The following is a 15,998-nucleotide window of genomic DNA, read 5'->3' as shown; positions in this document are numbered from 1 at the left end:
AGTGCTTATTGCTTCTCCACATGTGGCCGTGGGCCCGAGAGGGTGGGGAGGTGGGGCAGGAGGGTGGGCAGAGCTTGTGCAGATGAGGCTGCATTTAGGGAAATGTTTTTCTCTCTTTACAGGGCTGGCAACTGTTCTTCACAGACTGTGAAGGGGGATATTCTGATAAGGGTCTGGAAGATTCAAAACGACATGGTTTTTGACACCTCCTCTCCCCACCCGACTCCCTACTCCTTACGTATTGACTGTGCGACTCTGGGCAAGGCACTTGTCTCCCAGCCTCAATGATTTCACTGAGTGATAATTTACAAGAAAAACAAATATAATATTGTACATCAACTGTAATTGAAAAATAAAATTATTTTAAAAAATGAAAACCAGCTGGCTGGTGATGTTTGTAACAAGTGGGTGCACCCCCTAGAAGCAAAAGCTGGTGACAATTTTCTCCTCTGAGTCTCCAACCTGGTGCCAGGGAATATCTGAGGCTGCTTGTTCAGAAAGGGTCTGCAGTATATCCAAGCCCGTGGGGCTCCCCAGAGAGCCCCCCCCCCCCCCACACACACACAAAAGGTGGGGAAGAGGAAGACGGAGCCAGGAGAACGAGCCAGATCCCTAGGTTCCAATCGGGACCTAGTCCCAGTGACCCTGGCCCTGCTGGGTCTGGCTGGGTCTTGAGCCAAGTCACACCCAGTCCATGCTCTGAGGGAGGTCACCACTGACTAAGGAGACTCTCAAATAGAGCCATTGTAATTTGAGAGTGCACCCTGCCAGCTCTGTGGGGACTCCCTGGCATGGGTGAGGGGACTCAGGCCCTGCCCTGTCCCTGCCTTATTAGAGCAGCAGGAAAAGACAAAACCAAAAACCCAGACAGACCTAGGCTGGCCTGGGAATCAGCTCCCTCTGACCCACATGAACTTGTCAAGGTTTAAGCAGCCTGTGACTTTGTTCAGGCTTTGCACCTGCTACTCCTCCAGCCTGGATGCTCTGCCCCATTCCCACCTTTCTAAGATAACTCCAGTGTCCTCCCATAGAAGAATGCACACACACGCACGCATGCACACACACACGCACAGCTGGTCCTCCCTCCAGACACCCCAAAAACCAGCCCACAAAAACTGCTGTTACCCTGCACTTGCTAGATGCCCAGTGCTTAACCTTAAGTGCTTAACTCATTCAGTCCTCACAGTTTTTAAAATAGATATATTTTTTATTCATTTCAGAGAGGAAGAGAGAAATGGAAACATCAACGATGAGAGAGAATCATTGATTGGCTGCCTCCTGAACACCCCACATTGGGGATCGAACCTGCAACGGGGCATGTGCCCTGATGGAACGTAACCTCCTGGTTCATAGATCACCGCTCAAACGCTGAGCCGGCGGGCCCACCCTCACAGATCTGAATCTCAGGCCTCCTTTTACACAGGAGGAAGGTTCAGAGAGGGGAGGTCTCCCATCAGGCGCCTGCTCTCAAGCCCCATTCTCCCAGGAGCTTGGGCAGGAGCAAGGGAAGCACCACACGCGGGCCTTTATTTCTGAGACTGACTTCCTCCAGGTGAGGTCTTGCGGGTCTCCCTTAGCGCCGGCTCTCAGACTGACCTCAGGGAGAAGAAAAATCCAGTTAAGCCAGTTGCCTAAACGTAGTTTTCGGTAGAGCACGTAGGCCTGCGACTTTCCCGCGTTGGGTCGCAGTCTCCCTTGCTGTAAAGTGGGAGTGAGAAGGGGGGAGGCGGGGAGCTCCGGAATCCTAGATCCCTCTCTGGCTGGGCATCGGTGGCTCTCAGAGCAGCCGTCTCCTTCCCAAGCCCTTTCTCCCCACTCCCCCGGGAGGGGGGGCGGTGGTACGTAGTGGGGGCAGGACAGCCCCGAGGCCAGACGATTCCCTGCTGTTCCAGGTGGTTCCGGGTAACAGCGGCCTCGGCGCTCCGGGTGCAGGAAAGCCGTAACCCTCGCCAGCCCCACTCGCGCTTTCGCTTTAAGGCCGGGCGGGGCGGCACCGGGAGCCGCCCCGGAGTCGCAGGAGCTGGTCCCGGAGTCTCCGCCAGCCCCGGCGGCCCGCACGGACGCGGATCCCAGGAAACGTGCGGCGGGCCCCGCCCAGAGCCCGAGCCCAGAGGGCAGGTCCGCAGTCGGCCGAGCCAGGGCCGGGGCCGGGCGGTCACCTCGCCGGTCCTGGGCGAGCCCCGCGGGGTAGCCGATGAGCTGCTGGTGCGCGCAGCCGGGGACCGCGCCTGCGGGTGAAGCCGGCTTGGCACCTGCGCTCGGGTGCAGGGGGGCGGCCGACCCGACGGACGCGGCTGCGGGTGGGAGACAGGCGAGATCCCGTGACGAGACTCGGACCCGACCTTAGCGCTTCTGCGCGGCGCCGGGAGGGGGGCTCGGGACCGTCGCCAGGGCCACCCCCTCCCGGCCGGCGCCCCCTGCACACCCGAGGGACTGGCTTCCAGGTGCTCGCCGCTCTCCATCCGACAGCCACCATGCCTCTGCCCCCCGGGTCCCCGCGCCTGGACCGCCCCTGACGCCCGCGCGCGATGGCTGCGCCCCAGGTGGGTACGAGCTTCCTGCTCCCGCTCCTTCGGGAGCATCCAGGCTCCGCTGACGCCCAACCCGTCGGGTCCCTTCCCCTCACCCTGACCGACCGCGGGGCCTTGCTGGGCAGTCTGCACCTCGGCTCTCCTCCGTGTGCTGCCTCGCTGAGCGGCCTCGGTTTAGGTGGAGATGGCTGGGCCACTTCTGGCTTAGACGACATGGTTCAGTTCTTTACAGCAAACTGGCACCTACAGTTCCCTTCTTGGTAGCAGGACAGCACGGTGTTATTGGGCCCATTTCACAGGGGAGGGAGGGGGGCATGGAGAAGCGAGGTAACCCGCCCAGGATCAGAGCAGGGCCATTCTCTGTCCAGCTCCCCTGGCCTCACCGTGCTTCACATACAGCTTGCCATCTTGCCACCTCATCTTCACAACTTACTCCTCCTCCCCGGGAGGTAGGAATTTGAGCTCAGAGACGTTGAGCTGCCTGATCAAGGTCGCAGAGCGGACAGATAGAATGGCCATAGTCAGCGGGGCCATCCATCAGATGCAAGGAAAGGCCCCCTCTGGCTGGTGGGAGGCGAGGGTGGCAGCAGCCGGGAGACTTCGGGGAAGATGAGGTGTTGGGCTGGGTCTTGAAGGGGAGGGGCTGTGGAATGAGGGCCCTGGATGGGGACAGAGGGCTCCCCAGTCTGGGAGAGCAACAGGTGTAGAGGCCCCCAGGTGGCAGGAGCTGGGATGTGTTTGTGTGTGGGAGGGTGAGGGAAAGGGAGGTGAGCGAGGGCGCCTGCCTGGCAGGCCGAGTGCCGGGATCAGGGCCTCTCTGGGGTTGGGGCTATTCCCCTCCAGGCAGGGAGTTCTTTCTTCCTCCCCCATCAAGGTACCATCTACACAAGTGTGAGAGGTTGTTACCGGGCCCTAGCGGGTCTGCCTAGGGCTGGCCAGCAGTGTGTGTGGGTTTGTTTTTTTTTTAAATACATTTTTATTGATTTCAGTGAGGAAAGGATAGGGAGAGAGAAAAAACCATTAATGATGAGAATCACTCATCATTGATCAGCTGCTTCCTGCATGCCCACTATTGGGGATAGAGCCTGCAACTTGGGTATGTGCCCTGACCCGGAATCGAACCATGACCTCCTGATTCATAGGTCGATGCTCAACCACTGAGCTACACTAGCCGGGCAGTGTGTGGGTTCTTGACCTTGTGCAGGAAAGATTTCGCAACCAGAGTCCAGGTGTTTGAGAGTCCTTTATGAGAGCTGGGTTCAGGGAAACACGGAAGGGCTTAGGATGGAAGAAGCCACAGGAGAGCCTGGGCGGTGCTGCTGTTGCTCACTGGAAAGTCCGAGAAAATGGGGCCTGGAGACAGGTTGCAAATCTCATGGGGACCCTTAGAAGTTAGGAGATGCACTCCTACAGGGGAAGAAGAGGAAAGGGAAAGGCGAGAGCTTACTCCAGGGAGGGGAGCACCGCTGGGTCCTTTGTTTTGAGGGTTTTTAAAGGCGGCGAATTTAGGGGCTGTCTTAGAGGAGATTTCAATAAAATACTCATCAGCTTTTCCACGACCTTCTAGGGTTGTGGTCTCTACTGATTGGTCAGCACCAGGGCCGGGTCATTAGTCATTACAGCTGGTCCGGGAGTTGCCCACCAAACACTGCTGTTTTTCTGGGCCTGGAGCTGAAATACAGTGGGGCCTTGACTTACGAGTGTCCCAACTAACGAGTTTTTTGAGATACCAGCTGTCTCTCTGCCGGTTTTTTGCATTGAATTGGCAGAGTAATTTGAGTTAACGAGCTCCATAACGAGCTCGGTCTCGGAACGAATTAAACTCGTAAGTCAAGGCCCCACTGTACTACTGAGGCCTACACACTTTCTCTAAGGAGGTGACCTTTTGTATCTGGCTGTAAATTGCTCGGCCAGTTCATGCAGCTATCTGCCTCAGTTTCCCTATTCTACTCGACAACCTCTACTTGCTGTCTGACTTTGTGGGGAGGGTAGTCAGGTTCTTTTCTTCCCCCATGAAAATGCCCGAGCTGGAGGCAGGAGGCAGTTGCCCCAAAGACAGATCCACAGGCAGAGAACTGCAGGTAATTTGCAAATGGCCCAGGGGGATTGGGGTATATTATAGATTCTCTCGTTACAAGTATAGATTCTGTCTCCTACATGTGCATGCACACTCATACACCCACACACTTTAAAAAATATATTTTTTTATTGATTTCACAGAGGAAGGGACAGGGAGAGAGACATAGAAACATCAATGACGAGAAAGAATCATTGACCAGCTGCCTCCTGCACACCCACCTCCACTGGGGACTGAGCCCGAAACCCAGGCATGTGCCCTGACCAGGAATCAAACTGTGACCTCCTGGTTCATAGGTCGACACTCAGCCACTGGGCCACATCGGCTGGACCACACACACTTTCTTTTTGATAACATGGGTGGATTTATTTCTTAACCCCACACAATTTAATATCATTTATTAATTATTTTTTTAATTGATGAGAAAGAGAAAGAGAGGTACCAATGTGAGAGAGAAACATTGATCGCTTGCCTCCTGTATGCACCCTGACCAGGGAGTGAACCCTCAACCTACGTATGTGCCCTGATTGGGAATCAAGCCTGCAGCCTTGGGGGCTCCAGCCAACTGAGCCACACGGCCAGGGCACCACACACACATTTTAAAACACATTTTGGTACATACTCTTTAAAAAAAAATTAATTTATTTTCTACTATAATTGACATACAGTATTACATTAGTTTCAGGTATACAAAATCGTTATTCAACATTTACCTACCTTACAGAGTGATCACCACAATAGCTAGTAACCATCTGCCACTGCACATAGTTTATTACGATGTTATTGACTCTATTCCCTATGTAGTAACAGGAAGTTTGCACTCCTCAAGCCCCTTCCCCTAACCCCCCCTCCCTCCACCCCTCTGGTGGGAACAGGCCCTTTTGAAAGCTGAAGCTTTACCTACTGTATCTTGAACATTGTGCACACCCCTCTGCTCCCCCAGGAGCATGCCTTGGGGTAGCTGCCCCCCAGGGCATTGTCTGATGTACCATGTCAGGCTGGGTAAACTCCCATTTGGAAGGTGTTTCTGGCCATTGAAGTCTCTCTGAGGTCTGTGAGTTCTCTGCTTCTCTGACTCAGCTTTTGGGAGGGGAGTTCTCCTCGCAGCCTTCTGGAGCACCTGCTCCTTGTACAGATGAGGCAGCAGGCCCAGAGCAGTGGAGAGGCTCAGCCCAGGGCGCAGCCGGTGAGCGGCAGTGTGGGGACCAGAGCCAGGCCTCTGCTTCATGGCTGGGTGCTGAAGCAGCTGGGATCCTCTGTCCTCCCTCACCCAGCTCTTCCAGCTGTGAGCAGGCTTTTCACACAACAAATATTTGGCCAGCAACACATTCCCCCTCGTTTAAGGGAATTTCTTCAACAAATCTTTATTTAGCAGCTATTATGTGCTAGGCGTTGGGGGATGGAGCAGTGAACAGGGCCAATGTGGACAGCGAAGGAGAAGTTAATCACGGGCAGGTAAGAACTGTGGCCCAATAAGGCCCAGGGGATTGGGTATTTAAAGTGTCACCGGCAAAGGTTTCTTGGGTGGGGCTGAGCTGAGCCTTGAGGGGAGATAATGGGCAGTTACCAGGAAGAGAACAGCATGTACAATGCCTTTGGGGACCACACAGACGCATGTTTTAGCTTAGCCCCAGTGTTTTTTTTTCCTGTGCATTTTTGTGGTTTTTTTTCCTGTGCATTTTTTCTTTACCTAGTTGAGATAACACTATTTGGGTAATTAGTTGAAAAAAGTAAGATCTCAAAAACATTTCCCTCCTGTTGTTAAACATTTGTGCTGAGCTTGATTTTTTAAAATAAGTCATTAGTAGTCCATCTAGAGCAGTGGTTCGCAACCTTCTGGCCCTTTAAATACAGATGCTCATGTTGTGACCCAACCATAAAATTATTTTCGTTGCTACTTCATAACTGTAATGTTGCTACTGTTATGAATGGTAATGTAAATACCTGATATGCAGGATGGTCTTAGGCAACCCCTATGAAAGGGTCATTCGATCGCCAAAAGGGTCGCAACCCAAGGTTGAGAACCGCTGATCTAGAGGTTGTGCCATGGTTTACTCACCATTTCCCTAGAGTTGGACATTTTGGCTCTTTCCAAATTAGGATCATTATAAATAAGGCCACAGTGGGCAGTTTTGTGCACAATTTTGCGTCAGATCATGCATTTTACCTCCAGACGTCTCAGCGCCCTCCTTCGCGCTCGCTCCTTTCCTGTCCTGCAGTGCGTGTCTTCCTCTGTCAGGTGGAGGCGACACTGTCGACCTCTGGGGATTGTGACTGGGTGAAGTGAGGCACGTGTAGCCAGCCAGCCCGGTCCTGGCAGGCCTGATGGAGCCCAGGGGTGTTCCTCTTCTCCCTCCCAGCCTGTGGAGTCTTATACCCACTGGGCAGATGAGGCCTCTGAGGCCTGGAGGGGCCCAGAGCAAACAGCGTCACGCTTACTGAACTCCTGCTCGATCCCAGGCGTGGTGCTAGCAACTTCAGACACATTCACTGTGACCTTCAGAACAGCCCCGCAAAGTTAGGAGCATCATCTCCCTTACACGGATGAGGACGCTGAGGCACAGAGAACCCCAATGACCTCTCCAAGGCGGCCCAGTGACCTCAGGTGGAGGAGAACTAAAACCCAGGTTCCCAGCACTTGGCAGGCTGCTTACATGCCCGTTTCTCCTCTTTCTTTCTGCATGTCCAGAACTGTGACAGGGGCCGAGTGGCCTCCACCCTCCGCTACTGTGTGTCGGTCAGCGGCACAGTGTTTCTGATCGCCGGGACGCTCTGCTTCGCGTGGTGGAGTGAAGGGGATAAGGGTGTTCAACCCAGCCAGCCGGCCCCACCCACTGGGTACCCTGCGCCTGAGGCCCCCAGGTCCCTGCTCAGGTCCATCAGCTTCATCTGCTTTGGGGCAGGCGGCTTGCTGCTGCTCCTTGGCCTGCTGTGGTCCATCAAGGCCAGTGCCTGGGGGTCACCCAGAAGTGACCCATATCACCTCTCCAGAGACCTGTACTACCTCACTGTGGAGCCGTTGGAGAAGGAGAGCTGCAGGTTAGCGGGGAATGGTGGGGGCCAAAGGTTGGGGCCATCGGTGGGGCACCATTCTGTCACATGCATTTGCTCAGCAAACTCTCATGGGGTTCCTCCTCAGGACCAGGCTTTGTCTATGCCTTGGGGACTTGAAGGCTGATCAGCACAGTCCTGGAAGAGTTTAAAGCCCCATGACAGAGGTAGAGTGGCTCCCCACGGAGTAGTTAGAGCTGTGAGAGAGGCATAGACGCAGTCCTGTGGAGATATGGGGAAATCCAGGAAGGCTTCCTGGAAGAGTGGAAAGCTGAGCTCAGCATGGTATGGGGCAGAGTAGCACAGTGGTTAAGAGCCCAGGCGCAGGCGTCAGACTGACTGGGACCCTCTCCTGGTTCTACTAACTCAGTGGTCAGCAAACTGCAGCCCCTCGAGTGTGGCTCTTCCACAAAATACCATGTGCGGGCGTGCACATATAGTGCGACTGAAACTTCGTGGCCACACTCAAGGGGCCAAAGAGCCGCATGTGGCTCGCGAGCCGCAGTTTGCCGACCACTGTACTAACTAGCAGTAGGACTTTAAGTAGATCATGCAACCCCACTGAGCCTCAACCTCATCTGAAATAAAACAGGAATAATAACAGCAGCAATAATAGCAAACACCTGTATAGTATTGACATGGGCCAGACACTGTTCTATGTGCTATTCATGTATTTACTCTTTTAATCCTTATAGCACTCCTCTGAAGTAGGTACAGTTATTTACTCCATTTATAGATGGGAAACGGGGGCACCACGATGTTACTAGTAAGTAACTTGCCCAAGGACACCCAGATAGTGTCTGTCAGGGCCAGGACTTGGACCCAGAGTCTGTGCTGTTACCCATTCCCTAGCTCAGGGGACACAGGGAGAATTAAATGAGATGATGTGTACGTAGAACTTAGCCCAGTGCCTGGCGTACAGTAGGTGCACAGTAAATGTCAACTTTTCCTCAAGAGGCTAAGGTGGCGAGAGGCAGGTTAGGCAGGCAGAAGAGCATGTACAAAGGCTCAGGGGAGGGTGGGGGTGGGCAGAGACAAAAATCTTGCACTAGACAACATTTCTCAAGCTTCATTTTCATTTTTACTCCCTCTTAGGAGACTCTTGAGGCATTCTTTTCTCAATCCTCCCCTGTGAAGTTTAAATACCACAGTTACATTATATACTAGAGGCCCGGTGCACAAATTCGTGCATGGGTGGGGTCACTCAGCCTGGCTGGTGATTGAGGCCTATCAGGGGGGCCGTCTGGCAGCGGGGAGGGACTGTGGGAGGTTGGCGGACAGGGGAGGCGGGGAGAGAGAGAGGTTGGCTGTGGGAGCGCACTGACCACCAAGGGGCAGCTCCTGTGTTGAGCGTCTGCTCCCTGGTGGTCAGTGCGTGTCATAGCGACTGGTCAACCGGTCATTCCAGTTGTTAAGTCGCTTAGGCTTTTATACATATAGATGTGTTTATGTTCTGTATGTATATCTGTGCTTTATATCACCAATACCAAGAGCCAATGTTTGCCTGGTTGAGTAAGTGAATTATGCCTGCACTTATTATGTATTTATTCATTCGACCAAGTATTGGGTGTACATGTCAGGGGCCTGCGTACATCTTCTCCAGCCCTCTTTCCCCTGCAAAGTAAGAACTGGTGCCCTGTCCGGCCGACAAGGCTCAGTGGTTGAGCGTCGACCTATGAATCAGGAGGTCACGGTTTGATTCCCAGTCAGGGCATATCCCCGGGTTGCAGGCCCAATCCCCAGTGTGAGGCGTGCAGGAGGTAGCTGGTCAATGATTCTCTCTCATCATTGATATTTCCATCTCTCTCTCTTCCTCTCCCTTCCTCTCTGAAATCAATACAAATATATTTAAAAAGGGGTGGGGGTGGGGGGGAATGCATGCTGAGTTAAGGAATGTAACAGATTCTTCCCACTGCTGGCTTGTGAATCCTTGAGGTCAGAGACAATGGAGTATTTAACAGGGCCACTTAGTCCAATGGCTGGGCCTTGGTTTGACCTGACTGTTAGACGGGCAGGGCCTCGGGAGCTCTCCAGCCAAACTCTTCACTTTTTGGATGAGAACCTGGTTGCAGAGAGACCGGTGACTGGTCACACCACAAGTTAGTGGTCAGCTGGAACCAGGCAAGGCCTCAGGGCCCTCTGGCCCGGAGCCTGGCCCTCCCCACCCAGGGTGGCCTGAGTGTAGGGGTGGATGTTGTCTGTACACACAGCCATGTTGGCCCAACAGGGCCCGGGCCACAGCTGCAGGTGCGGCCACCCGGCCTTCACTCCCAGCCGGGCCAGGGAGGAGGCCCTCCCAGGAGGCCGCGGAGTGCTCCAGGTTGGAGACCCGTCTTAGATTCAGAACTGGGTGGCTGGAGGTCAGGGAGCTGCTGTTGTTCATGCCCTGCCACCTGGGAGGCCAGCATCTGGCCCCCAGCGGGAGGTCACCCTATGGCTCCTGTCCCAGGCACCTCACTCTCTGAAGATAAACCCAGGTCAGAGAGGCCTTCTGGGCTCATGGCTTAGCCAGGTTTTTTCCTCTCTTGGACCTCATTCTCCATTTATTTTTCTACTTGTTATTTCACACATTTAACAATATTTACCGAGTACTGTGTGGTGGGCCCTATGCAGGGCACTGAAAACGCCACACGGGACAAAACAGATAAAACTCCTGCCCTCTGGGGGTGCCCATCTTACGTGTTAGCCCCTAACTAGGGTGGCTAGACAGGATGCACCCCAGGGCCACCCCCCTCAGTGAGCACAGCAGAGAACCCTTGGTCCTATTCAGACAGGAGGGTTGCAGTCTCTGCCCTTTTCTTTGACAAGCTGTGTGTCCTTGGGCATGTTACTTAGACTCTCCGAGCTGTGTCTAATTCCTCATCTGTCAGCTGCGGGCAGCAGACCTTTTCCCTAGGAGTGTGGTAGGTTCAGAGGAGATGACAAGTGGGGAAGTGTGTACACTTTCAAGTTCGTGCACACATTACCTTTTGCTGCCATTAGGATGCTTTATAGTTTACAGTGGATGCTGTGCCCACTAACTGATTTGAGTCTTAACTGCTCATAAGTGGAGCAGCTTATGAGGTAAGTGTAAGGATTAGGCCCATTTTACAAATGAGAAAGCTGAGGTTTGGAGAGATTAGGCGCTGGGTGGGGAGAGGTGTGATAGATGGAGTTGGCTGAGTTTTGCAGCCAGACAGAGCTGGGGCTTTGCTGTCCGGTTGATGTGTGACTTTCACTTATCTGTGCAATGGCTGAGAGATGTTACCACCCAGGGTTGTCATGAATGTGAAATAGATTAGAGGGCGTAAGTGCCCGGCAGGTAGTATTTCATCTCTTTTCCTACCATGTTTGCCTGACTCAGCTGAGGGCGGGGACCTGGCGCCAGGCCAGGTCTTTGGCCCCAACCAGACTCCAGAGAGTGGTGAGCCCAGCCCCGTGGAGCTCCCTGTGCATGGGACCCTAGTGGCAGCCAGCCCCACGCCCCTGCAGGGTGCCACATCCAGAGCACCATGGACAGAGCCTCCTCCGCAGTGTGTGCTATGGCCACCCCGCATGGACACTTGGCCTTGGGTGGGCCCAGCTGGCCCAGTGGGTGGCATGAGGGCCACTCCAGTCTGCCCTCTAAGCATACTTCCTGCTGCAGGTTCACCTCACCTATGCCCTTCCCTGCCCACGGTTAGCTGCTGGGGTGGCCCCACACATACCCAATGCCTGTGTCATGTCCTCAGGCTTGGAGAATTGGGGCGCGGCAGAGGTGTGGCTGAGAAGTGACCAAGGCAGGAGAGGTGGGGCGCTGGAAGCCTTCTTACCTCCATTTTTTCTGAGTGTTGTCAAAGCTTTGTCCATTTTTCTCTGCCTTGAATCTGTAAAATGAAAATCGTCCCCCCCATTTTACAGATAAGGAGAAAGAGGCTCAGAGAGGGTTGTGAACACAGCCTAGGTCACACAGCAATAGAACCTGGCTTGCCTGCCTCCAGGAGCAATGATCTTCGCCTACCCTCACCTGCAAAGGATGCTCAGAGTGCAGAGAAGGATGAGGTCTCTTATTCGCTTCCTCTGCTGCGAGGCTCCCGGGCTGGCTCAGAGGAGGAGGGTCTGTGAGAAGTTTGGAAGAGCACTGGATGGGGAATCCCAGCTTTGCCTCCCGGCTGGGCCCTCCATCACACTGCCTGCTTCATGGCCTGTCTGTGGCTGGAGCAGCAAGCCTGCCTCCCCGTGGGCCACTCTGAGGGCTGCATTGGGCTTGGGCTGAGAAGACACGTTGCCCAGAGACACGCCATGTCCCCAGCGGGTGATGGGTGCTCACATGAGGGGCATTCGCAGGTCCCAGCTTGGAACCTCCTAACCCCTGGAGCGAAGTCCCCTCCACTTCCTCTTCTGTCCTCTGGGCCAGCCTCTGCCATCGGCCACTCCTTTGTCTAGATAGGCAGGTCCACTGTGTGGACTGAACGGCTTCCGCACCCGCTGCAAACTGGTGACCCTGGGCGAGTGACAGCCTTCCTGCGGGAGATCTGGGGTGAGCTTTGCTCCCCATACCCCTTCCTCAAGGAGACCTTTGAGACTTGGTGGCTGGCGGCCATTTACAGAGCATGTGCCAAGCGGTTCTGTGGGAGAGGGGCCATTACTGTCCCCATTTACGGAGGGGAAACTGAGGCCCAGATTAATGGAGTTACTGACCCTGGTGGCCCACCAGGAATGTGTCAGAACAGGGAGTTGAACCAGCCAGTGCCCAGACTCACAGCCAGGCCTCGAGTGACTGAGGTGGGAAGGGACTTTCAGGATCACCTAGTCAGCCCCTGTATCTGACAGTATCGTCCCCAAAGCAGACGCAGGCCTAGGATCATTGACACTCCCCCCCACCCCCCCACCCCGCCTCCATAGTCCTCAGGGGGGAAGGGAAAGGGACTCCCCAGAGGTGACCCACTGGGGCCCTCTGAGGGCTGGTTCATTCCCATCGGCACTTGTGTGGCTGGGGGTCTGTTCTTGGAATCCAGCTGCAGAGCCTGGTTGGAGGAGCCTTGGGACTCGGTCTCTGCCTCTCGTCCCTGCCCGGTGGGTCATTTCAGGGATTGGAGGCCGGTCTCAGGAAAGCCAGGCTGCTCGGACCGGCGTGGCTGACTGTATCTCCGGGGTGGCCAAGCAGAGGTACTCCCTCGGCGCACGGACCACATCAGGGCCTCAGGCGTCCAGGCGGGCACGAGAGCTGAGGTCTCCCATCCTGCTCTGAGCATCCACAGCTCTGGCTCTTGTGAGAGATATGACAGCCGATCGGGTGTGGCTCAGTGGTTGAGCGGCGACCCAGAAACCAAGAGGTCACTGGTTTGATTCCCAGTCAGGACATATGCCCGGGTTGTGGGCTTGATCCCCAGTAGGGGGCGTGCAGGAGGCAGCTGATTGATATTTCTCTCTCATCATTGATGTTTCTCTCTCTCTCTCTCCCTCTCCCTTCCTCTCTGAAATCAATAAAAGTATGTTTAAAAAAAGAGCTATGACAGTAAGCCAGGAGCCCTTCTGCCTGTGGACTATCACTCAGTCTTTCAACAAACACCCCCAGGCATCTGCCCTTAGCTCCATGACCCTCAAAGTCAGTCCCTGCCCTAGAGGATAACCAGGTGGCGTCTGTGTGGGGGCAGGAGAGCACTGTGGGCGCCCAGAGCACTATGGGAGCATTGCTGGGGGAGCTAGCAGTCAGGAAAGCTTTCCGGAGGAGTCCCGGGGCAAGTGGGGACGAGCAGCAGGGAAGGGTGAGGCGGGTGAGGATTCTCCCTACCGAGAGCTGCAGAGGCCTGGTGAGCACGTGGGGGAGGCAGGGTGGGTGGGATGGACAGCTGAGGTTGGCAGAGCAGCTCATGCCAAGCTCCAGGTGTGTCCATGGGGTCCCGGGGGACTCGCAAAGAAATTGGCCCAAGGTAGGGCCCTCCGTCTCTCTCCCTGGCACGCAGTGGCTTTGCTCCTGCCCCTGCTAACAGCCTCTGTTCTCCTGTCCCTCCAGGACCCCAGAGCTGGTTGCCATCCCCACTTATGAAGAGGCCATGCACTGCCCACTGGTTGAGGGCCCCCTGGCACCACCTGCGTACCCCACGGAGGACGACCTGCCGTGCAGCGCCTCCGGGGCTGCCCTGCTTGGGGGCCAGCCCGCCTCGCCTCCGCCCAGCTACAAGAGCGTCATCCCTGCTGCTGCTGTCATCCCTGGAGAGACAGTACCAGCTGGTTCAGACCACAGTGGGAGGAAGGGAAAGGCCCCTCGCAGGCCCTGAGTGCAGAGACAATGCATGAGCTGCGTCTGGTGTCTGGCACGGTGCCTGGCTCACAGCAGGCGCTCCATGGACGCTTGCCTCTCCGTGCTGTTTTATTCGTCTGTTGCTGTGTAACAAGAGGCTTAAAGTAAATCCATTTCATTATCTCTCCCGACTCTATGGGCTGCCTGGGCCCCGCTGGTGGTTCTTCTGCCCCATGTGATGTGTGTGGGGCTGCAGTCTCGGGGGCCCGGCTGGGCCAGAGCGCCCAAGAGGGTGCACTCCTCCGGCCGGCGGGTAGAGCTGGCCGTCAGCTGGGAGAGTTTATTGTGCAGCTGAGAAAAGTGGGGCCCTGAGGCAGAGCCAGGACTGGCCAAGGTCACACTGAGTTTATAACCAAAAGGACATGGACTCTGCATTCAGGCCACTGTGCTGGTTCCCCCATGGACCAGCCGAGTGACCTTAGACAGTGGCTTTTCCTCTTTCTGCCTCAGTGTGCTCATCCATAAATGGGAATTGGGAATTACAGTGGCATCACCTTTGGCCTCAGCTCAGCTGAGAGGATTGAACCAGATGATAGCGGCTGACATGAAAGCTCACACTAACGCAGCTCACACATAGCTCAGTGCTAATGCATCTAATAGATGCAGATGTCTCAGCCCAGTGGCAGGTGTCTATGGTGAATGTAGTGATTGTCAGAGTTGTTCACAGAGGTAAGCCCCACCCGCTCCATCAGAGGCAAATTCAGCTGCTGCTCCCATATCTCCTGTGACGGGGCCGGTTACCTCCCCTCTCTTTCTGTCCAGCTACAGCATTCATCCCTACATCTCTGTACCACCCCCTTCACAGACAAGAAGGCCAGCTTAGAGAGGTTAAGTAACCTTTCCAGGGTCACACAGCAAGCAGGGACTCCGAGTCCTGGGGCTCAGCTGCATATTCACTGAGGGCAGACTGTATGCTGGGCTGCCCTCTGCCCTGGTTTTACATCCTCAAGCTTTGCTCTGCTGCAGGTGGTGTTCCCATTTAACAGGCCTGGAAACTGAGCCTAAGGGAGGTAAAATCACAGAGAATAAAGGCAGAGCCAGACCTTGAGCTGCTCTCTCTCCCTCTCTCTCCCTCTCTTTCTCTCTCTTTACACACACACACACACACACACACACACACACACACACACCATATGCATCCCAAGGAAACGGGTGGGGATTTATCTCTCTCTCTGAAATTCCTAAAGGGTTAATAGGATCCCAGCTGGGAAGCAGAGCCCAGCCTCCCTCCTACCCCAAAGTGAGGCCTCTCCCCCAGGCAGGTGAGTTAATGAGTTGCAGGTTGGCCAGGAGGCCCCTTTGCCTGGTGGGAGCTGGAAGGCGGAGGGCGGGGTGGGCTGGAAGACTGGAAAGCCCTTTTCTGCTTTTCTCTCTGTACCAACTCACCTGCGAGAGGCCCCAGCAGGGGCAGTGACTTGCTCAAGGTCACCAGCACCTTGGAGGGTGAGTCAGAGCCATGGAGCCAGTCTCCTGTCAGGCAAGCCACCCGACCCTTCTGAGCTGCAGTGGCCTCGCTGTGAACTGGGGACCCTTGTGCTCCCTGGCAGGGCATGGGGTGGAGAAGCCCTGTGAGGCCGCGTCTGCCATTCCACAGCCCTCAGTAGGCACCAGTTTGCTTCCTGGTTTCTCTCCTCCTGGGCCCGTCTTCACCACTCCTGTTGGTGTGCTCACCACTCAGAGGCCACATCCGGTGCTTGCCACGAGGCCTGGGATGTCAGGGACCCTCAGAGCTTAGGCCTGTCCCCCACGTTCCCTCAGCTTGCCCTTCGGGTTGGCGGGTGACCCTGACCCCTGCAGCTCTCCACCCCAAATCAGTCAGAAATTTCCCAGCTGTAAATTTCCACACCACCCGCCCCCCCCCCCCCAGCAACTAATTAGTTCCAAAAATTGTTCTCTGTAGCTTTGTCCCCCTAAGTTTCTGCCAGAGCCTGGCAGTCGCCCCTCACTACTGCCATCTCTTCTTGCTTCTTCTGACCTGATCTCAAAACCAGAGGATTGTTGTAAAATCAAAGTCTGATCTGTCAGTCCACTGCACACCCCGTTTAGAGGCGCTCTGTTGACTCCTGAGAAAGATGTT

At 55.2% G+C, this 15,998-nt stretch overlaps 1 protein-coding gene across 1 annotated transcript; it reads left to right on the top strand.

Moving 5' to 3' along the window:
* Positions 1–2,528: 2,528 nt before the first annotated feature.
* Positions 2,529–14,044, top strand: TMEM61 (transmembrane protein 61; the record flags this gene model as incomplete). Its single annotated transcript, XM_081086064.1, has 3 exons — positions 2,529–2,543; positions 7,298–7,647; positions 13,634–14,044. 3 exons carry the CDS (start codon positions 2,529–2,531, stop codon positions 13,896–13,898), a joined length of 630 nt encoding a protein of 209 aa, XP_080942190.1. The 3' UTR covers positions 13,899–14,044.
* Between the last annotated feature and the right edge of the window lie 1,954 nt (positions 14,045–15,998).

This window comes from Myotis nattereri, assembly GCF_964212035.1.
Source record: "Myotis nattereri genome assembly, chromosome: 3".
Classification (NCBI taxonomy): Eukaryota; Metazoa; Chordata; class Mammalia; order Chiroptera; family Vespertilionidae; genus Myotis; species Myotis nattereri.
The sequence above is the reverse complement of the archived record's forward strand: the minus strand, read 5'-3'. Positions and strand labels throughout refer to the sequence as shown.